The sequence below is a fragment of the Rattus norvegicus genome, chromosome 12, assembly GCF_021556685.1.
Source record: "Rattus norvegicus strain SHRSP/BbbUtx chromosome 12, alternate assembly SHRSP_T2T, whole genome shotgun sequence".
Lineage (NCBI taxonomy): Eukaryota > Metazoa > Chordata > Mammalia > Rodentia > Muridae > Rattus > Rattus norvegicus.
The window spans coordinates 2,632,122-2,653,802 of NC_141545.1; the positions used below are offsets into that span (position 1 = coordinate 2,632,122).

The 21,681-nt window shown below is 45.2% G+C and overlaps 3 protein-coding genes and 1 long non-coding RNA gene across 10 annotated transcripts; all 4 read right to left on the minus strand.

Annotated features, from left to right (window-relative positions):
- Positions 1-450: 450 nt before the first annotated feature.
- LOC148001956 (uncharacterized) lies at positions 451-4,352 on the minus strand. 2 transcript variants are annotated; one of them, XR_015634461.1, is made up of 4 exons: positions 4,122-4,352; positions 3,277-3,405; positions 2,152-2,303; positions 451-2,052 (listed from the first exon to the last, which is right to left on the minus strand). It is a non-coding gene; the product is annotated as an uncharacterized LOC148001956 (long non-coding RNA). The 2 variants fall into 2 exon arrangements; XR_015634460.1 differs by lacking the exon at positions 4,122-4,352 and having other exon boundaries at positions 3,277-3,731.
- A 137-nt stretch (positions 4,353-4,489) lies between these two features.
- Positions 4,490-10,997, minus strand: LOC148001957 (uncharacterized). The gene is made up of 6 exons (XM_087579606.1): positions 9,290-10,997; positions 8,743-8,973; positions 7,894-8,022; positions 6,763-6,914; positions 6,552-6,616; positions 4,490-5,597 (listed from the first exon to the last, which is right to left on the minus strand). The coding sequence occupies exons 3-6, from the start codon at positions 7,935-7,937 to the stop codon at positions 5,505-5,507; spliced, it is 354 nt and encodes a 117-aa protein (XP_087435732.1). The 5' UTR covers positions 7,938-8,022; positions 8,743-8,973; positions 9,290-10,997; the 3' UTR covers positions 4,490-5,504.
- On the minus strand, positions 9,522-13,579 carry LOC148001958 (uncharacterized). 6 transcript variants are annotated; one of them, XM_087579597.1, is made up of 5 exons: positions 13,349-13,579; positions 12,504-12,632; positions 11,383-11,534; positions 11,172-11,236; positions 9,522-10,218 (listed from the first exon to the last, which is right to left on the minus strand). In XM_087579597.1, exons 2-5 carry the CDS (start codon positions 12,545-12,547, stop codon positions 10,126-10,128), a joined length of 354 nt encoding a protein of 117 aa, XP_087435723.1. In that variant the 5' UTR covers positions 12,548-12,632; positions 13,349-13,579; the 3' UTR covers positions 9,522-10,125. The 6 variants fall into 6 exon arrangements, with proteins under 6 accessions (XP_087435723.1, XP_087435727.1, XP_087435726.1 ...); XM_087579601.1 differs by lacking the exon at positions 13,349-13,579 and having other exon boundaries at positions 9,522-10,022; positions 12,504-13,211; XM_087579600.1 differs by lacking the exons at positions 12,504-12,632; positions 13,349-13,579 and adding an exon at positions 11,608-11,787 and having other exon boundaries at positions 9,522-10,022; positions 11,383-11,531.
- A 543-nt stretch (positions 13,580-14,122) lies between these two features.
- LOC148001959 (uncharacterized) lies at positions 14,123-19,557 on the minus strand. Its single transcript, XM_087579607.1, has 5 exons — positions 17,952-19,557; positions 17,107-17,235; positions 15,985-16,136; positions 15,774-15,838; positions 14,123-14,819 (listed from the first exon to the last, which is right to left on the minus strand). Exons 2-5 carry the CDS (start codon positions 17,148-17,150, stop codon positions 14,727-14,729), a joined length of 354 nt encoding a protein of 117 aa, XP_087435733.1. The 5' UTR covers positions 17,151-17,235; positions 17,952-19,557; the 3' UTR covers positions 14,123-14,726.
- Between the last annotated feature and the right edge of the window lie 2,124 nt (positions 19,558-21,681).

A 21,681-nucleotide genomic window follows, 5' to 3' on the forward strand; every position in this document is an offset into this window, starting at 1 on the left:
TAAATATAATGTAATTTTTAATCGACCTCTAAATACTTGGCCACACCCTGGCTTACCTTGGCAACAAAAGTAGGGCCGTTGTCTGCTTGATGATTGTAGAGGCCGTCTCTCATTTGGTGAGGAAAGCTTCTATCTATTCCTGAAAAAGTATCTACAAGCACTATTTTTCTGGTTTTATGTCAGTGAAATTTACTTTGACTTTTTATTAAACTCTCTAGGTCTCTTTGCCCTGTTTGCTTGTTAAGCATTTACTACTGACATACCATACATATATATTTTTTTTTTCTCTCTCTGGCTAAAATCTTAAAGTCTATTATATATATCTTAGCTATTTGGACAAACTTTTTATCTCTTAAATGAGTCCATTTCTGTTTTTGGCAAAATGAGTCTTTTCTTTGTTCTCTGGGGAGTATAGCTTTCCCTCAAGTGTGCCATTGTCCTTTTTCTTTTAAGCAATTTGGGCCTTTTCTAAGTGAGGCCATCCCTTAGTCCGATCCTAGTTCTCAGTGGCTGTATCTTGTAGGCCTGTAACCAGGATAGGCTCCTGCATAGCCATTTTTCGAGCCACTTTATCTGCCACTGAATCTCTTCTTTCCTGATATTCTCAGCAATGAATAGTACTCACAGTTGTTGGCTTCACCAGGGCATCCAAGAGATGGCAAAGGCATCTGTCACACTGATGTGTGCTGGGGGGATAGAAGTTCAGCCATCCCAGATGACATCGTGTTGTCTACCATGGCAGCACCCACTTATCTGTGACCTTCATTCATGAGGAGAACTGTTCCCGTCTGTGGACAAGGTCCTCGGCTTTCAGCAGGGGTCAATCAGCCAGTCGCAGACCACCCATGGGCTTCTGCCAGGGCTTGACACTCGTGTTGTGGTGGCTCCAGGTCAGGATTGGGCAGCAAGGTGACCAGATTGTCCCCAACCGGTGGAGAATCTAGTCCATGGCAGCTGACCAGTGGTCCCATCTTTTGGGACGTTCTATTCAAAGGCAAAACATCAGCCACTCTATCACAGTTTAAGTCCTGGATTGGGTGATAATTGTCAGAGTCCGGCTGGCAGGAATGATGTGTTCCAGGCAGAACGGCACTAAGCCACAAACACATCTCTCAGCATCAGGTACTGGTGCACTGAGACAGGTCTTAAGCTCCACATATACAGTCTGTAGATATGTATACACATGGGCTCACCCAGCCAATTTAGCCCACGCAAGCCATTTTGGAGAGCAAATTTTTCATGAGCAAGGGATAGGGGCAGTCAGGGATGACCATGAGCTAGTGGGTGGGTTAACCGGCCCACACCAAGGTCCACTGTTCTTCGGGCAGTCCATAAGTATTGTTCGTTGTCAGTAGCCCCTTGTACTCAAGGTCTTCGGTTATTGGCCCACTGGGGGGGGGGGCATAGGAGCACGGCGCATTGGGTCCCTGTATCCACACTTCCCTTCTATCTCTGTATATAGCCAGCACTCTAGGACCAAGAAGCTCTCCAGTGGTCCCTCTTGTTCTTTCTTGACCTTTCTCTGACCCACTATCCCTTTTTTTTCGTATTAGGCACACTGATCTTTAGCCAGGTACCATCTTCTTAGGTTCTCTAACTACTGTGGCCGGAATATGTTCTTCTCTTGTCTCTTTTTTTTTCTCTAACTTCCTGTTCTTTTTACTTTCTTTCCTCTTTCTCTTCCTCAGTCTCTCTGTCTGTATCTTCTTCTACAGCTATTAGTTGCTGTCCAATTTTGTGCACTGACCCTGAACCATATATCAACCTTATTTTCTCTGCAACTTACAACAACTCTCTCAATGACTTAGCTGAATCCTTCACGTTTCTGTAATTTTTTCTTTATATCTTTTTTTTTTACTTTAGCCAAATTGGTGGGGCACTTTATAGCCCCTCAGAGACCCACCCTTGGAGCCTGGCAGCAGACCTGGAGCACTCCCTACCTTTAGGCGTAATGAATCCAACAGGCAGAAGTGAGGGCCTTCTATCCATGTCTGGAACATTCTTTCTGGCCTCCAGTAGGTGAGAAAACAAGAGAATCTTGAGAATAGAGATCTACTGAAGAGGGCAAACAGCATTTAGTCACACAGCTAAAACAGGAGGCTCTCTTGGGACAAAAAGGCCATTGTACAAACAAGCACAAGCTTTGCTCACCTTTTGAGAGGCAGCAGATCTTGTCTGAGTCCTGGGGCTTGACCTCGGGAAGTAGGTACTGGACTGGGGTATGCTTAGGGATGGCGCCATTTGGCAGGGTCTCCCCATCATCTTGGCAGACATAGCAGAAGAGAGAGTGGAGGATGTCCCTACTAGGATAGAGAGATGGTTAGAACCTGGGTGCTAGATGCCAGGTGGCTGACAAAAGAATCATAACCAGTTCACCTGGGGCGTATTTTGACCACAGGGGCAGGAACTGGCTGCTGTGGAATAGGATCAAAGGCACTCTCCATGTTAATGATGACCAACGAGAAAAGTAATCTAATGCCGGAGACTGACTCCTCCCTTGGAATAAGGCCAGCAGATAAGGCAGGCTTCTTTAAAGAACTTCTCTTAATGAGTGCTCTCCTTCTGTGAGGAAATGTCAGTAATTCCTTTCTTGTTCTTGTTTAAAACACTATGTTTTAAAAATTAACCTTGGCTATCAACCAACACAGCGCCACTAGAGCGGGGTGCACAAAATTAAGTTTCTTATTAAGCATTAAGGGGACCAAGTAAAACTCTTCGGCGAACAAAGCAAACAGTTTCATAATTTTAAACACAGTCATCAGTCCAAGATTTCAAACATAGTCATTTGTCCAAAGTCCAAAAACGAAACAAAAGCCAAAAAGATACTAGACAGTACCAAAAAAAAAAAAAAGCAAAAAAAAAAACCAAACCAGATAAACAAGACCAAGACAAAGCATCCTATAACCAATTTCCACAGATGTTCAAAGAAAATTAGGACACAAAGAAGACAATTCTAACAGTCAAACAAGCAACAGATAGACTCGCCACACGGCTTCGGTGTCAAACTGAAACCAAAAGTTCAGTGGATCAGGCTCTCTCCTTTCTCCTCTAACCCAAAACCACGTATCCTTCTGATACGGGCTGAGCCCCGAAAACCGGGCTCCAAACACCCTTGGAACGTCTTCCAGGGCTGTGGGGGAGAAGTCCGAGCTCGTCAGCTCCTTCTCTGGCCCGCCCAAATACAAACGGTCTAGACCCAAGCCAAGAAACTAAGCATTTACAGAACAAGTCACAAAGCAAGACAAGACAGGACAAGACAAACGCTGGCCAGCTTACCTCCCGGTGGGTGGTCGGTGGTCTCTGGGTAGAGGATCTCCCATCCCGGACGAGCCCCCAAATGAAAGACCCTCAGAGAGAATCTTCCCTCAGGAGGGAGATCTTCGAGCCCAAGTCTGAGTCCACAGGCTGCAATCAGCAAGAGGATTTTTATTGACCAAGATACACAGATATCTGTGGGCGTCTCAGTCAATTCAGAAGACTGACGCGCCTAGCAGAACCAAGGATGGGCTTTTTATAGGGTTCTGGGAAGCAGAAGCAAGCATACAGAAGCAGATGCATGGTTACAGGGGTCAGCCCGGGGGCAAGTTCTCTATAGTGTGTTCTTGGAACATAATGGCTGACTCGGCCTCCCACCAGGGTGTGGGACCTCTCCCGGGGCTTTCTACATTTCTTTCTCATTGTCAGGCGCTCAACCACAATCATCCTGTCGCTAGGCTCTCCACACATATCCTGCATGGCAGCCGCTGTGTACTCGTTGTTCTGACCTTTCCCTGAACCAGTCTTCCTAAATATAGCCTTGTAAAATGGCATTACTACTGCTAGGCTGGGGTCTTTCTGTTACTGCTATTAGGCTGGGGTCCTTCATTCCCCTCTTCTTCTACTAAGTAATTCTAATCTTAGAATTCTGATATCAAGATGTATTAACATATGTAATGTTATATCATTTGTAATAGAAATTAAGCCTATCTCTATATTTTTCTCGATGGAACCCAGGGCAAACATGAAATTCTTGTTTTTAAAGCACACTCTTTAAGTGAGCATTATAACAGTCTCTCAGTCACTTATCTGATGTGTAAGTCTAGGGAGCCTTTTGAAGATCTGAGTGTCCCTCTAGCTCTCACCTCTCAGCCCCAACAGCTAGTATGCAGCTGGTGAGGGCTGAGAATTGACGGCTGTCAGGGTGGTCAGCAGCACCAGGTACGATCCTTTTTATCGAGTGTCTGGACTCCGTGTCATTGTATGTAGCTACAGTCTACGACCTGGAACTGATGAGATGTCTCGGGGGTCCCCGGGCATAGGCTGCTGTCAGCTGTGAGCAGATTTCTTTCTGTATCACCTGTAGGTCTTTTAGCCTGGCATATAAAATCATTATTACTATGGCATGCTGGTTCAGTAACATCATCTAACACAGTCAGGGGAGCTGAGGCCCCATATAAGATCTCAAAGGGGGTAACGCTGAATCTGGAAGGGGTATTTTTTTTTTGCTCTGAGGAGAGCAAGTGGGAAGGAGTGTCACTCAGTCTGGGCCAGTCTCCATGGTCAATTTAATTTGGTCAGGGTCTCTTTTAGAGTTTTATTTATTTATTTTACCTGTCTTGAACTTTGAGGTCTGTAAATATAATGTAATTTTTAATCGACCTCTAAATACTTGGCCACACCCTGGCTTACCTTGGCAACAAAAGTAGGGCCGTTGTCTGCTTGATGATTGTAGAGGCCGTCTCTCATTTGGTGAGGAAAGCTTCTATCTATTCCTGAAAAAGTATCTACAAGCACTATTTTTCTGGTTTTATGTCAGTGAAATTTACTTTGACTTTTTATTAAACTCTCTAGGTCTCTTTGCCCTGTTTGCTTGTTAAGCATTTACTACTGACATACCATACATATATATATATTTTTTTTTCTCTCTGGCTAAAATCTTAAAGTCTATTATATATATCTTAGCTATTTGGACAAACTTTTTATCTCTTAAATGAGTCCATTTCTGTATTTGGCAAAATGAGTCTTTTCTTTGTTCTCTGGGGAGTATAGCTTTCCCTCAAGTGTGCCATTGTCCTTTTTCTTTTAAGCAATTTGGGCCTTTTCTAAGTGAGGCCATCCCTTAGTCCGATCCTAGTTCTCAGTGGCTGTATCTTGTAGGCCTGTAACCAGGATAGGCTCCTGCATAGCCATTTTTCGAGCCACTTTATCTGCCACTGAATCTCTTCTTTCCTGATATTCTCAGCAATGAATAGTACTCACAGTTGTTGGCTTCACCAGGGCATCCAAGAGATGGCAAAGGCATCTGTCACACTGATGTGTGCTGGGGGGATAGAAGTTCAGCCATCCCAGATGACATCGTGTTGTCTACCATGGCAGCACCCACTTATCTGTGACCTTCATTCATGAGGAGAACTGTTCCCGTCTGTGGACAAGGTCCTCGGCTTTCAGCAGGGGTCAATCAGCCAGTCGCAGACCACCCATGGGCTTCTGCCAGGGCTTGACACTCGTGTTGTGGTGGCTCCAGGTCAGGATTGGGCAGCAAGGTGACCAGATTGTCCCCAACCGGTGGAGAATCTAGTCCATGGCAGCTGACCAGTGGTCCCATCTTTTGGGACGTTCTATTCAAAGGCAAAACATCAGCCACTCTATCACAGTTTAAGTCCTGGATTGGGTGATAATTGTCAGAGTCCGGCTGGCAGGAATGATGTGTTCCAGGCAGAACGGCACTAAGCCACAAACACATCTCTCAGCATCAGGTACTGGTGCACTGAGACAGGTCTTAAGCTCCACATATACAGTCTGTAGATATGTATACACATGGGCTCACCCAGCCAATTTAGCCCACTCAAGCCATTTTGGAGAGCAAATTTTTCATGAGCAAGGGATAGAGGCAGTCAGGGATGACCATGAGCTAGTGGGTGGGTTAACCGGCCCACACCAAGGTCCACTGTTCTTCGGGCAGTCCATAAGTATTGTTCGTTGTCAGTAGCCCCTTGTACTCAAGGTCTTTGGTTATTGGCCCACTGGGGGGGGCCATAGGAGCACGGCGCATTGGGTCCCTGTATCCACACTTCCCTTCTATCTCTCTATATAGCCAGCACTCTAGGACCAAGAAGCTCTCCAGTGGTCCCTCTTGTTCTTTCTTGACCTTTCTCTGACCCACTGTCCCTTTTTTTTCGTATTAGGCACACTGATCTTTAGCCAGGTACTATCTTCTTAGGTTCTCTAACTACTGTGGCCGGAATATGTTCTTCTCTTGTCTCTTTGTTTTCTCTAGCTTCCTGTTCTTTTTACTTTCTTTCCTCTTTCTCTTCCTCAGTCTCTCTGTCTGTATCTTCTTCTACAGCTATTAGTTGCTGTCCAATTTTGTGCACTGACCCTGAACCATATATCAACCTTATTTTCTCTGCAACTTACAACAACTCTCTCAGTGACTTAGCTGAATCCTTCAAGTTTCTGTAACTTTTTCTTTATATCTTTTTTTTTTTACTTTAGCCAAATTGGTGGGGCACTTTATAGCCCCTCAGAGACCCACTCTTGGAGCCTGGCAGCAGACCTGGAGCACTCCCTACCTTTAGGCGTAATGAATCCAACAGGCAGAAGTGAGGGCCTTCTATCCATGTCTGGAACATTCTTTCTGGCCTCCAGTAGGTGAGAAAACAAGAGAATCTTGAGAATAGAGATCTACTGAAGAGGGCAAACAGCATTTAGTCACACAGCTAAAACAGGAGGCTCTCTTGGGACAAAAAGGCCATTGTACAAACAAGCACAAGCTTTGCTCACCTTTTGAGAGGCAGCAGATCTTGTCTGAGTCCTGGGGCTTGACCTCGGGAAGTAGGTACTGGACTGGGGTATGCTTAGGGATGGCGCCATTTGGCAGGGGCTCCCCATCATCTTGGCAGACATAGCAGTAGAGAGAGTGGAGGATGTCCCTACTAGGATAGAGAGATGGTTAGAACCTGGGTGCTAGATGCCAGGTGGCTGACAAAAGAATCATAACCAGTTCACCTGGGGCGTATTTTGACCACAGGGGCAGGAACTGGCTGCTGTGGAATAGGATCAAAGGCACTCTCCGTGTTAATGATGACCAACGAGAAAAGTAATCTAATGCCGGAGACTAACTCCTCCCTTGGAATAAGGCCAGCAGATAAGGCAGGCTTCTTTAAAGAACTTCTCTTAATGAGTGCTCTCCTTCTGTGAGGAAATGTCAGTAATTCCTTTCTTGTTCTTGTTTAAAACACTATGTTTTAAAAATTAACCTTGGCTATCAACCAACACAGCGCCACTAGAGCGGGGTTCACAAAATTAAGTTTCTTATTAAGCATTAAGGGGACCAAGTAAAACTCTTCGGCGAACAAAGCAAACAGTTTCATAATTTTAAACACAGTCATCAGTCCAAGATTTCAAACATAGTCATTTGTCCAAAGTCCAAAAACGAAACAAAAGCCAAAAAGATACTAGACAGTACCAAAAAAAAAAAAAAAAAAAGAAAAAAAAAAAAACCAAACCAGATAAAGAAGACCAAGACAAAGCATCCTATAACCAATTTCCACAGATGTTCAAAGAAAATTAGGACACAAAGAAGACAATTCTAACAGTCAAACAAGCAACAGATAGACTCGCCACACGGCTTCGGTGTCAAACTGAAACCAAAAGTTCAGTGGATCCGGCTCTCTCCTTTCTCCTCTAACCCAAAACCACGTATCCTTCTGATACGGGCTGAGCCCCGAAAACCGGGCTCCAAACACCCTTGGAACGTCTTCCAGGGCTGTGGGGGAGAAGTCCGAGCTCGTCAGCTCCTTCTCTGGCCCGCCCAAATACAAACGGTCTAGACCCAAGCCAAGAAACTAAGCATTTACAGAACAAGTCACAAAGCAAGACAAGACAGGACAAGACAAACGCTGGTCAGCTTACCTCCCGGTGGGTGGTCGGTGGTCTCTGGGTAGAGGATCTCCCATCCCGGACGAGCCCCCAAATGAAAGACCCTCAGAGAGAATCTTCCCTCAGGAGGGAGATCTTCGAGCCCAAGTCTGAGTCCACAGGCTGCAATCAGCAAGAGGATTTTTATTGACCAAGATACACAGATATCTGTGGGCGTCTCAGTCAATTCAGAAGACTGACGCGCCTAGCAGAACCAAGGATGGGCTTTTTATAGGGTTCTGGGAAGCAGAAGCAAGCATACAGAAGCAGATGCATGGTTACAGGGGTCAGCCCGGGGGCAAGTTCTCTATAGTGTGTTCTTGGAACATAATGGCTGACTCGGCCTCCCACCAGGGTGTGGGACCTCTCCCGGGGCTTTCTACATTTCTTTCTCATTGTCAGGCAGGCGCTCAACCACAATCATCCTGTCGCTAGGCTCTCCACACATATCCTGCATGGCAGCCGCTGTGTACTCGTTGTTCTGACCTTTCCCTGAACCAGTCTTCCTAAATATAGCCTTGTAAAATGGCATTACTACTGCTAGGCTGGGGTCTTTCTGTTACTGCTATTAGGCTGGGGTCCTTCATTCCCCTCTTCTTCTACTAAGTAATTCTAATCTTAGAATTCTGATATCAAGATGTATTAACATATGTAATGTTATATCATTTGTAATAGAAATTAAGCCTATCTCTATATTTTTCTCGATGGAACCCAGGGCAAACATGAAATTCTTGTTTTTAAAGCACACTCTTTAAGTGAGCATTATAACAGTCTCTCAGTCACTTATCTGATGTGTAAGTCTAGGGAGCCTTTTGAAGATCTGAGTGTCCCTCTAGCTCTCACCTCTCAGCCCCAACAGCTAGTATGCAGCTGGTGAGGGCTGAGAATTGACGGCTGTCAGGGTGGTCAGCAGCACCAGGTACGATCCTTTTTATCGAGTGTCTGGGCTCCGTGTCATTGTATGTAGCTACAGTCTCCGACCTGGAACTGATGAGATGTCTCGGGGGTCCCCGGGCATAGGCTGCTGTCAGCTGTGAGCAGATTTCTTTCTGTATCACCTGTAGGTCTTTTAGCCTGGCATATAAAATCATTATTACTATGGCATGCTGGTTCAGTAACATCATCTAACACAGTCAGGTGAGCTGAGGCCCCATATAAGATCTCAAAGGGGGTAACGCTGAATCTGGAAGGGGTATTTTTTTTTTGCTCTGAGGAGAGCAAGTGGGAAGGAGTGTCACTCAGTCTGGGCCAGTCTCCATGGTCAATTTAATTTGGTCAGGGTCTCTTTTAGAGTTTTATTTATTTATTTTACCTGTCTTGAACTTTGAGGTCTGTAAATATAATGTAATTTTTAATCGACCTCTAAATACTTGGCCACACCCTGGCTTACCTTGGCAACAAAAGTAGGGCCGTTGTCTGCTTGATGATTGTAGAGGCCGTCTCTCATTTGGTGAGGAAAGCTTCTATCTATTCCTGAAAAAGTATCTACAAGCACTATTTTTCTGGTTTTATGTCAGTGAAATTTACTTTGACTTTTTATTAAACTCTCTAGGTCTCTTTGCCCTGTTTGCTTGTTAAGCATTTACTACTGACATACCATACATATATATATATTTTTTTTTCTCTCTGGCTAAAATCTTAAAGTCTATTATATATATCTTAGCTATTTGGACAAACTTTTTATCTCTTAAATGAGTCCATTTCTGTATTTGGCAAAATGAGTCTTTTCTTTGTTCTCTGGGGAGTATAGCTTTCCCTCAAGTGTGCCATTGTCCTTTTTCTTTTAAGCAATTTGGGCCTTTTCTAAGTGAGGCCATCCCTTAGTCCGATCCTAGTTCTCAGTGGCTGTATCTTGTAGGCCTGTAACCAGGATAGGCTCCTGCATAGCCATTTTTCGAGCCACTTTATCTGCCACTGAATCTCTTCTTTCCTGATATTCTCAGCAATGAATAGTACTCACAGTTGTTGGCTTCACCAGGGCATCCAAGAGATGGCAAAGGCATCTGTCACACTGATGTGTGCTGGGGGGATAGAAGTTCAGCCATCCCAGATGACATCGTGTTGTCTACCATGGCAGCACCCACTTATCTGTGACCTTCATTCATGAGGAGAACTGTTCCCGTCTGTGGACAAGGTCCTCGGCTTTCAGCAGGGGTCAATCAGCCAGTCGCAGACCACCCATGGGCTTCTGCCAGGGCTTGACACTCGTGTTGTGGTGGCTCCAGGTCAGGATTGGGCAGCAAGGTGACCAGATTGTCCCCAACCGGTGGAGAATCTAGTCCATGGCAGCTGACCAGTGGTCCCATCTTTTGGGACGTTCTATTCAAAGGCAAAACATCAGCCACTCTATCACAGTTTAAGTCCTGGATTGGGTGATAATTGTCAGAGTCCGGCTGGCAGGAATGATGTGTTCCAGGCAGAACGGCACTAAGCCACAAACACATCTCTCAGCATCAGGTACTGGTGCACTGAGACAGGTCTTAAGCTCCACATATACAGTCTGTAGATATGTATACACATGGGCTCACCCAGCCAATTTAGCCCACGCAAGCCATTTTTGAGAGCAAATTTTTCATGAGCAAGGGATAGGGGCAGTCAGGGATGACCATGAGCTAGTGGGTGGGTTAACCGGCCCACACCAAGGTCCACTGTTCTTCGGGCAGTCCATAAGTATTGTTCGTTGTCAGTAGCCCCTTGTACTCAAGGTCTTCGGTTATTGGCCCACTGGGGGGGCATAGGAGCACGGCGCATTGGGTCCCTGTATCCACACTTCCCTTCTATCTCTGTATATAGCCAGCACTCTAGGACCAAGAAGCTCTCCAGTGGTCCCTCTTGTTCTTTCTTGACCTTTCTCTGACCCACTGTCCCTTTTTTTTCGTATTAGGCACACTGATCTTTAGCCAGGTACTATCTTCTTAGGTTCTCTAACTACTGTGGCCGGAATATGTTCTTCTCTTGTCTCTTTTGTTTTCTCTAGCTTCCTGTTCTTTTTACTTTCTTTCCTCTTTCTCTTCCTCAGTCTCTCTGTCTGTATCTTCTTCTACAGCTATTAGTTGCTGTCCAATTTTGTGCACTGACCCTGAACCATATATCAACCTTATTTTCTCTGCAACTTACAACAACTCTCTCAGTGACTTAGCTGAATCCTTCAAGTTTCTGTAACTTTTTCTTTATATCTTTTTTTTTTTACTTTAGCCAAATTGGTGGGGCACTTTATAGCCCCTCAGAGACCCACTCTTGGAGCCTGGCAGCAGACCTGGAGCACTCCCTACCTTTAGGCGTAATGAATCCAACAGGCAGAAGTGAGGGCCTTCTATCCATGTCTGGAACATTCTTTCTGGCCTCCAGTAGGTGAGAAAACAAGAGAATCTTGAGAATAGAGATCTACTGAAGAGGGCAAACAGCATTTAGTCACACAGCTAAAACAGGAGGCTCTCTTGGGACAAAAAGGCCATTGTACAAACAAGCACAAGCTTTGCTCACCTTTTGAGAGGCAGCAGATCTTGTCTGAGTCCTGGGGCTTGACCTCGGGAAGTAGGTACTGGACTGGGGTATGCTTAGGGATGGCGCCATTTGGCAGGGGCTCCCCATCATCTTGGCAGACATAGCAGTAGAGAGAGTGGAGGATGTCCCTACTAGGATAGAGAGATGGTTAGAACCTGGGTGCTAGATGCCAGGTGGCTGACAAAAGAATCATAACCAGTTCACCTGGGGCGTATTTTGACCACAGGGGCAGGAACTGGCTGCTGTGGAATAGGATCAAAGGCACTCTCCATGTTAATGATGACCAACGAGAAAAGTAATCTAATGCCGGAGACTGACTCCTCCCTTGGAATAAGGCCAGCAGATAAGGCAGGCTTCTTTAAAGAACTTCTCTTAATGAGTGCTCTCCTTCTGTGAGGAAATGTCAGTAATTCCTTTCTTGTTCTTGTTTAAAACACTATGTTTTAAAAATTAACCTTGGCTATCAACCAACACAGCACCACTAGAGCGGGGTTCACAAAATTAAGTTTCTTATTAAGCATTAAGGGGACCAAGTAAAACTCTTCGGCGAACAAAGCAAACAGTTTCATAATTTTAAACACAGTCATCAGTCCAAGATTTCAAACATAGTCATTTGTCCAAAGTCCAAAAACGAAACAAAAGCCAAAAAGATACTAGACAGTACCAAAAAAAAAAAAGAAAAAAAAAACCAAACCAGATAAACAAGACCAAGACAAAGCATCCTATAACCAATTTCCACAGATGTTCAAAGAAAATTAGGACACAAAGAAGACAATTCTAACAGTCAAACAAGCAACAGATAGACTCGCCACACGGCTTCGGTGTCAAACTGAAACCAAAAGTTCAGTGGATCCGGCTCTCTCCTTTCTCCTCTAACCCAAAACCACGTATCCTTCTGATACGGGCTGAGCCCCGAAAACCGGGCTCCAAACACCCTTGGAACGTCTTCCAGGGCTGTGGGGGAGAAGTCCGAGCTCGTCAGCTCCTTCTCTGGCCCGCCCAAATACAAACGGTCTAGACCCAAGCCAAGAAACTAAGCATTTACAGAACAAGTCACAAAGCAAGACAAGACAAGACAAGACAAGCGCTGGTCAGCTTACCTCCCGGTGGGTGGTCGGTGGTCTCTGGGTAGAGGATCTCCCATCCCGGACGAGCCCCCAAATGAAAGACCCTCAGAGAGAATCTTCCCTCAGGAGGGAGATCTTCGAGCCCAAGTCTGAGTCCACAGGCTGCAATCAGCAAGAGGATTTTTATTGACCAAGATACACAGATATCTGTGGGCGTCTCAGTCAATTCAGAAGACTGACGCGCCTAGCAGAACCAAGGATGGGCTTTTTATAGGGTTCTGGGAAGCAGAAGCAAGCATACAGAAGCAGATGCATGGTTACAGGGGTCAGCCCGGGGGCAAGTTCTCTATAGTGTGTTCTTGGAACATAATGGCTGACTCGGCCTCCCACCAGGGTGTGGGACCTCTCCCGGGGCTTTCTACATTTCTTTCTCATTGTCAGGCGCTCAACCACAATCATCCTGTCGCTAGGCTCTCCACACATATCCTGCATGGCAGCCGCTGTGTACTCGGTGTTCTGACCTTTCCCTGAACCAGTCTTCCTAAATATAGCCTTGTAAAATGGCATTACTACTGCTAGGCTGGGGTCTTTCTGTTACTGCTATTAGGCTGGGGTCCTTCATTCCCCTCTTCTTCTACTAAGTAATTCTAATCTTAGAATTCTGATATCAAGATGTATTAACATATGTAATGTTATACCATTTGTAATAGAAATTAAGCCTATCTCTATATTTTTCTCGATGGAACCCAGGGCAAACATGAAATTCTTGTTTTTAAAGCACACTCTTTAAGTGAGCATTATAACAGTCTCTCAGTCACTTATCTGATGTGTAAGTCTAGGGAGCCTTTTGAAGATCTGAGTGTCCCTCTAGCTCTCACCTCTCAGCCCCAACAGCTAGTATGCAGCTGGTGAGGGCTGAGAATTGACGGCTGTCAGGGTGGTCAGCAGCACCAGGTACGATCCTTTTTATCGAGTGTCTGGGCTCCGTGTCATTGTATGTAGCTACAGTCTCCGACCTGGAACTGATGAGATGTCTCGGGGGTCCCCGGGCATAGGCTGCTGTCAGCTGTGAGCAGATTTCTTTCTGTATCACCTGTAGGTCTTTTAGCCTGGCATATAAAATCATTATTACTATGGCATGCTGGTTCAGTAACATCATCTAACACAGTCAGGTGAGCTGAGGCCCCATATAAGATCTCAAAGGGGGTAACGCTGAATCTGGAAGGGGTATTTTTTTTTTGCTCTGAGGAGAGCAAGTGGGAAGGAGTGTCACTCAGTCTGGGCCAGTCTCCATGGTCAATTTAATTTGGTCAGGGTCTCTTTTAGAGTTTTATTTATTTATTTTACCTGTCTTGAACTTTGAGGTCTGTAAATATAATGTAATTTTTAATCGACCTCTAAATACTTGGCCACACCCTGGCTTACCTTGGCAACAAAAGTAGGGCCGTTGTCTGCTTGATGATTGTAGAGGCCGTCTCTCATTTGGTGAGGAAAGCTTCTATCTATTCCTGAAAAAGTATCTACAAGCACTATTTTTCTGGTTTTATGTCAGTGAAATTTACTTTGACTTTTTATTAAACTCTCTAGGTCTCTTTGCCCTGTTTGCTTGTTAAGCATTTACTACTGACATACCATACATATATATTTTTTTTCTCTCTGGCTAAAATCTTAAAGTCTATTATATATATCTTAGCTATTTGGACAAACTTTTTATCTCTTAAATGAGTCCATTTCTGTATTTGGCAAAATGAGTCTTTTCTTTGTTCTCTGGGGAGTATAGCTTTCCCTCAAGTGTGCCATTGTCCTTTTTCTTTTAAGCAATTTGGGCCTTTTCTAAGTGAGGCCATCCCTTAGTCCGATCCTAGTTCTCAGTGGCTGTATCTTGTAGGCCTGTAACCAGGATAGGCTCCTGCATAGCCATTTTTCGAGCCACTTTATCTGCCACTGAATCTCTTCTTTCCTGATATTCTCAGCAATGAATAGTACTCACAGTTGTTGGCTTCACCAGGGCATCCAAGAGATGGCAAAGGCATCTGTCACACTGATGTGTGCTGGGGGGATAGAAGTTCAGCCATCCCAGATGACATCGTGTTGTCTACCATGGCAGCACCCACTTATCTGTGACCTTCATTCATGAGGAGAACTGTTCCCGTCTGTGGACAAGGTCCTCGGCTTTCAGCAGGGGTCAATCAGCCAGTCGCAGACCACCCATGGGCTTCTGCCAGGGCTTGACACTCGTGTTGTGGTGGCTCCAGGTCAGGATTGGGCAGCAAGGTGACCAGATTGTCCCCAACCGGTGGAGAATCTAGTCCATGGCAGCTGACCAGTGGTCCCATCTTTTGGGACGTTCTATTCAAAGGCAAAACATCAGCCACTCTATCACAGTTTAAGTCCTGGATTGGGTGATAATTGTCAGAGTCCGGCTGGCAGGAATGATGTGTTCCAGGCAGAACGGCACTAAGCCACAAACACATCTCTCAGCATCAGGTACTGGTGCACTGAGACAGGTCTTAAGCTCCACATATACAGTCTGTAGATATGTATACACATGGGCTCACCCAGCCAATTTAGCCCACGCAAGCCATTTTTGAGAGCAAATTTTTCATGAGCAAGGGATAGGGGCAGTCAGGGATGACCATGAGCTAGTGGGTGGGTTAACCGGCCCACACCAAGGTCCACTGTTCTTCGGGCAGTCCATAAGTATTGTTCGTTGTCAGTAGCCCCTTGTACTCAAGGTCTTTGGTTATTGGCCCACTGGGGGGGCCATAGGAGCACGGCGCATTGGGTCCCTGTATCCACACTTCCCTTCTATCTCTGTATATAGCCAGCACTCTAGGACCAAGAAGCTCTCCAGTGGTCCCTCTTGTTCTTTCTTGACCTTTCTCTGACCCACTGTCCCTTTTTTTTCGTATTAGGCACACTGATCTTTAGCCAGGTACTATCTTCTTAGGTTCTCTAACTACTGTGGCCGGAATATGTTCTTCTCTTGTCTCTTTTGTTTTCTCTAGCTTCCTGTTCTTTTTACTTTCTTTCCTCTTTCTCTTCCTCAGTCTCTCTGTCTGTATCTTCTTCTACAGCTATTAGTTGCTGTCCAATTTTGTGCACTGACCCTGAACCATATATCAACCTTATTTTCTCTGCAACTTACAACAACTCTCTCAGTGACTTAGCTGAATCCTTCAAGTTTCTGTAACTTTTTCTTTATATCTTTTTTTTTTTACTTTAGCCAAATTGGTGGGGCACTTTATAGCCCCTCAGAGACCCACTCTTGGAGCCTGGCAGCAGACCTGGAGCACTCCCTACCTTTAGGCGTAATGAATCCAACAGGCAGAAGTGAGGGCCTTCTATCCATGTCTGGAACATTCTTTCTGGCCTCCAGTAGGTGAGAAAACAAGAGAATCTTGAGAATAGAGATCTACTGAAGAGGGCAAACAGCATTTAGTCACACAGCTAAAACAGGAGGCTCTCTTGGGACAAAAAGGCCATTGTACAAACAAGCACAAGCTTTGCTCACCTTTTGAGAGGCAGCAGATCTTGTCTGAGTCCTGGGGCTTGACCTCGGGAAGTAGGTACTGGACTGGGGTATGCTTAGGGATGGCGCCATTTGGCAGGGACTCCCCATCATCTTGGCAGACATAGCAGTAGAGAGAGTGGAGGATGTCCCTACTAGGATAGAGAGATGGTTAGAACCTGGGTGCTAGATGCCAGGTGGCTGACAAAAGAATCATAACCAGTTCACCTGGGGCGTATTTTGACCACAGGGGCAGGAACTGGCTGCTGTGGAATAGGATCAAAGGCACTCTCCATGTTAATGATGACCAACGAGAAAAGTAATCTAATGCCGGAGACTGACTCCTCCCTTGGAATAAGGCCAGCAGATAAGGCAGGCTTCTTTAAAGAACTTCTCTTAATGAGTGCTCTCCTTCTGTGAGGAAATGTCAGTAATTCCTTTCTTGTTCTTGTTTAAAACACTATGTTTTAAAAATTAACCTTGGCTATCAACCAACACAGCACCACTAGAGCGGGGTTCACAAAATTAAGTTTCTTATTAAGCATTAAGGGGACCAAGTAAAACTCTTCGGCGAACAAAGCAAACAGTTTCATAATTTTAAACACAGTCATCAGTCCAAGATTTCAAACATAGTCATTTGTCCAAAGTCCAAAAACGAAACAAAAGCCAAAAAGATACTAGACAGTACCAAAAAAAAAAAAAGAAAAAAAAAACCAAACCAGATAAACAAGACCAAGACAAAGCATCCTATAACCAATTTCCACAGATGTTCAAAGAAAATTAGGACACAAAGAAGACAATTCTAACAGTCAAACAAGCAACAGATAGACTCGCCACACGGCTTCGGTGTCAAACTGAAACCAAAAGTTCAGTGGATCCGGCTCTCTCCTTTCTCCTCTAACCCAAAACCACGTATCCTTCTGATACGGGCTGAGCCCCGAAAACCGGGCTCCAAACACCCTTGGAACGTCTTCCAGGGCTGTGGGGGAGAAGTCCGAGCTCGTCAACTCCTTCTCTGGCCCGCCCAAATACAAACGGTCTAGACCCAAGCCAAGAAACTAAGCATTTACAGAACAAGTCACAAAGCAAGACAAGACAAGACAAGACAAGCGCTGGTCAGCTTACCTCCCGGTGGGTGGTCGGTGGTCTCTGGGTAGAGGATCTCCCATCCCGGACGAGCCCCCAAATGAAAGACCCTCAGAGAGAATCTTCCCTCAGGAGGGAGATCTTCGAGCCCAAGTCTGAGTCCACAGGCTGCAATCAGCAAGAGGATTTTTATTGACCAAGATACACAGATATCTGTGGGCGTCTCAGTCAATTCAGAAGACTGACGCGCCTAGCAGAACCAAGGATGGGCTTTTTATAGGGTTCTGGGAAGCAGAAGCAAGCATACAGAAGCAGATGCATGGTTACAGGGGTCAGCCCGGGGGCAAGTTCTCTATAGTGTGTTCTTGGAACATAATGGCTGACTCGGCCTCCCACCAGGGTGTGGGACCTCTCCCGGGGCTTTCTACATTTCTTTCTCATTGTCAGGCGCTCAACCACAATCATCCTGTCGCTAGGCTCTCCACACATATCCTGCATGGCAGCCGCTGTGTACTCGGTGTTCTGACCTTTCCCTGAACCAGTCTTCCTAAATATAGCCTTGTAAAATGGCATTACTACTGCTAGGCTGGGGTCTTTCTGTTACTGCTATTAGGCTGGGGTCCTTCATTCCCCTCTTCTTCTACTAAGTAATTCTAATCTTAGAATTCTGATATCAAGATGTATTAACATATGTAATGTTATACCATTTGTAATAGAAATTAAGCCTATCTCTATATTTTTCTCGATGGAACCCAGGGCAAACATGAAATTCTTGTTTTTAAAGCACACTCTTTAAGTGAGCATTATAACAGTCTCTCAGTCACTTATCTGATGTGTAAGTCTAGGGAGCCTTTTGAAGATCTGAGTGTCCCTCTAGCTCTCACCTCTCAGCCCCAACAGCTAGTATGCAGCTGGTGAGGGCTGAGAATTGACGGCTGTCAGGGTGGTCAGCAGCACCAGGTACGATCCTTTTTATCGAGTGTCTGGGCTCCGTGTCATTGTATGTAGCTACAGTCTCCGACCTGGAACTGATGAGATGTCTCGGGGGTCCCCGGGCATAGGCTGCTGTCAGCTGTGAGCAGATTTCTTTCTGTATCACCTGTAGGTCTTTTAGCCTGGCATATAAAATCATTATTACTATGGCATGCTGGTTCAGTAACATCATCTAACACAGTCAGGGGAGCTGAGGCCCCATATAAGATCTCAAAGGGGGTAACGCTGAATCTGGAAGGGGTATTTTTTTTTTGCTCTGAGGAGAGCAAGTGGGAAGGAGTGTCACTCAGTCTGGGCCAGTCTCCATGGTCAATTTAATTTGGTCAGGGTCTCTTTTAGAGTTTTATTTATTTATTTTACCTGTCTTGAACTTTGAGGTCTGTAAATATAATGTAATTTTTAATCGACCTCTAAATACTTGGCCACACCCTGGCTTACCTTGGCAACAAAAGTAGGGCCGTTGTCTGCTTGATGATTGTAGAGGCCGTCTCTCATTTGGTGAGGAAAGCTTCTATCTATTCCTGAAAAAGTATCTACAAGCACTATTTTTCTGGTTTTATGTCAGTGAAATTTACTTTGACTTTTTATTAAACTCTCTAGGTCTCTTTGCCCTGTTTGCTTGTTAAGCATTTACTACTGACATACCATACATATATATATATTTTTTTTTCTCTCTGGCTAAAATCTTAAAGTCTATTATATATATCTTAGCTATTTGGACAAACTTTTTATCTCTTAAATGAGTCCATTTCTGTATTTGGCAAAATGAGTCTTTTCTTTGTTCTCTGGGGAGTATAGCTTTCCCTCAAGTGTGCCATTGTCCTTTTTCTTTTAAGCAATTTGGGCCTTTTCTAAGTGAGGCCATCCCTTAGTCCGATCCTAGTTCTCAGTGGCTGTATCTTGTAGGCCTGTAACCAGGATAGGCTCCTGCATAGCCATTTTTCGAGCCACTTTATCTGCCACTGAATCTCTTCTTTCCTGATATTCTCAGCAATGAATAGTACTCACAGTTGTTGGCTTCACCAGGGCATCCAAGAGATGGCAAAGGCATCTGTCACACTGATGTGTGCTGGGGGGATAGAAGTTCAGCCATCCCAGATGACATCGTGTTGTCTACCATGGCAGCACCCACTTATCTGTGACCTTCATTCATGAGGAGAACTGTTCCCGTCTGTGGACAAGGTCCTCGGCTTTCAGCAGGGGTCAATCAGCCAGTCGCAGACCACCCATGGGCTTCTGCCAGGGCTTGACACTCGTGTTGTGGTGGCTCCAGGTCAGGATTGGGCAGCAAGGTGACCAGATTGTCCCCAACCGGTGGAGAATCTAGTCCATGGCAGCTGACCAGTGGTCCCATCTTTTGGGACGTTCTATTCAAAGGCAAAACATCAGCCACTCTATCACAGTTTAAGTCCTGGATTGGGTGATAATTGTCAGAGTCCGGCTGGCAGGAATGATGTGTTCCAGGCAGAACGGCACTAAGCCACAAACACATCTCTCAGCATCAGGTACTGGTGCACTGAGACAGGTCTTAAGCTCCACATATACAGTCTGTAGATATGTATACACATGGGCTCACCCAGCCAATTTAGCCCACGCAAGCCATTTTTGAGAGCAAATTTTTCATGAGCAAGGGATAGGGGCAGTCAGGGATGACCATGAGCTAGTGGGTGGGTTAACCGGCCCACACCAAGGTCCACTGTTCTTCGGGCAGTCCATAAGTATTGTTCGTTGTCAGTAGCCCCTTGTACTCAAGGTCTTCGGTTATTGGCCCACTGGGGGGGGCATAGGAGCACGGCGCATTGGGTCCCTGTATCCACACTTCCCTTCTATCTCTGTATATAGCCAGCACTCTAGGACCAAGAAGCTCTCCAGTGGTCCCTCTTGTTCTTTCTTGACCTTTCTCTGACCCACTATCCCTTTTTTTTCGTATTAGGCACACTGATCTTTAGCCAGGTACCATCTTCTTAGGTTCTCTAACTACTGTGGCCGGAATATGTTCTTCTCTTGTCTCTTTTTTTTCTCTAGCTTCCTGTTCTTTTTACTTTCATTCCTCTTTCTCTTCCTCAGTCTCTCTGTCTGTATCTTCTTCTACAGCTATTAGTTGCTGTCCAATTTTGTGCACTGACCCTGAACCATATATCAACCTTATTTTCTCTGCAACTTACAACAACTCTCTCAATGACTTAGCTGAATCCTTCACGTTTCTGTAATTTTTTCTTTATATCTTTTTTTTTACTTTAGCCAAATTGGTGGGGCACTTTATAGCCCCTCAGAGACCCACTCTTGGAGCCTGGCAGCAGACCTGGAGCACTCCCTACCTTTAGGCGTAATGAATCCAACAGGCAGAAGTGAGGGCCTTCTATCCATGTCTGGAACATTCTTTCTGGCCTCCAGTAGGTGAGAAAACAAGAGAATCTTGAGAATAGAGATCTACTGAAGAGGGCAAACAGCATTTAGTCACACAGCTAAAACAGGAGGCTCTCTTGGGACAAAAAGGCCATTGTACAAACAAGCACAAGCTTTGCTCACCTTTTGAGAGGCAGCAGATCTTGTCTGAGTCCTGGGGCTTGACCTCGGGAAGTAGGTACTGGACTGGGGTATGCTTAGGGATGGCGCCATTTGGCAGGGTCTCCCCATCATCTTGGCAGACATAGCAGAAGAGAGAGTGGAGGATGTCCCTACTAGGATAGAGAGATGGTTAGAACCTGGGTGCTAGATGCCAGGTGGCTGACAAAAGAATCGTAACCAGTTCACCTGGGGCGTATTTTGACCACAGGGGCAGGAACTGGCTGCTGTGGAATAGGATCAAATGCACTCTCCATGTTAATGATGACCAACGAGAAAAGTAATCTAATGCCGGAGACTGACTCCTCCTTTGGAATAAGGCCAGAAGATAAGGCAGGCTTCTTTAAAGAACTTCTCTAAATGAGTGCTCTCCTTCTGTGAGGAAATGTCAGTAATTCCTTTCTTGTTCTTGTTTAAAACACTATGTTTTAAAAATTAACCTTGGCTATCAACCAACACAGCACCACTAGAGCGGGGTTCACAAAATTAAGTTTCTTATTAAGCATTAAGGGGACCAAGTAAAACTCTTCGGCGAACAAAGCAAACAGTTTCATAATTTTAAACACAGTCATCAGTCCAAGATTTCAAACATAGTCATTTGTCCAAAGTCCAAAAACGAAACAAAAGCCAAAAAGATACTAGACAGTACCAAAAAAAAAAAAGAAAAAAAAAAACCAAACCAGATAAACAAGACCAAGACAAAGCATCCTATAACCAATTTCCACAGATGTTCAAAGAAAATTAGGACACAAAGAAGACAATTCTAACAGTCAAACAAGCAACAGATAGACTCGCCACACGGCTTCGGTGTCAAACTGAAACCAAAAGTTCAGTGGATCCGGCTCTCTCCTTTCTCCTCTAACCCAAAACCACGTATCCTTCTGATACGGGCTGAGCCCCGAAAACCGGGCTCCAAACACCCTTGGAACGTCTTCCAGGGCTGTGGGGGAGAAGTCCGAGCTCGTCAGCTCCTTCTCTGGCCCGCCCAAATACAAACGGTCTAGACCCAAGCCAAGAAACTAAGCATTTACAGAACAAGTCACAAAGCAAGACAAG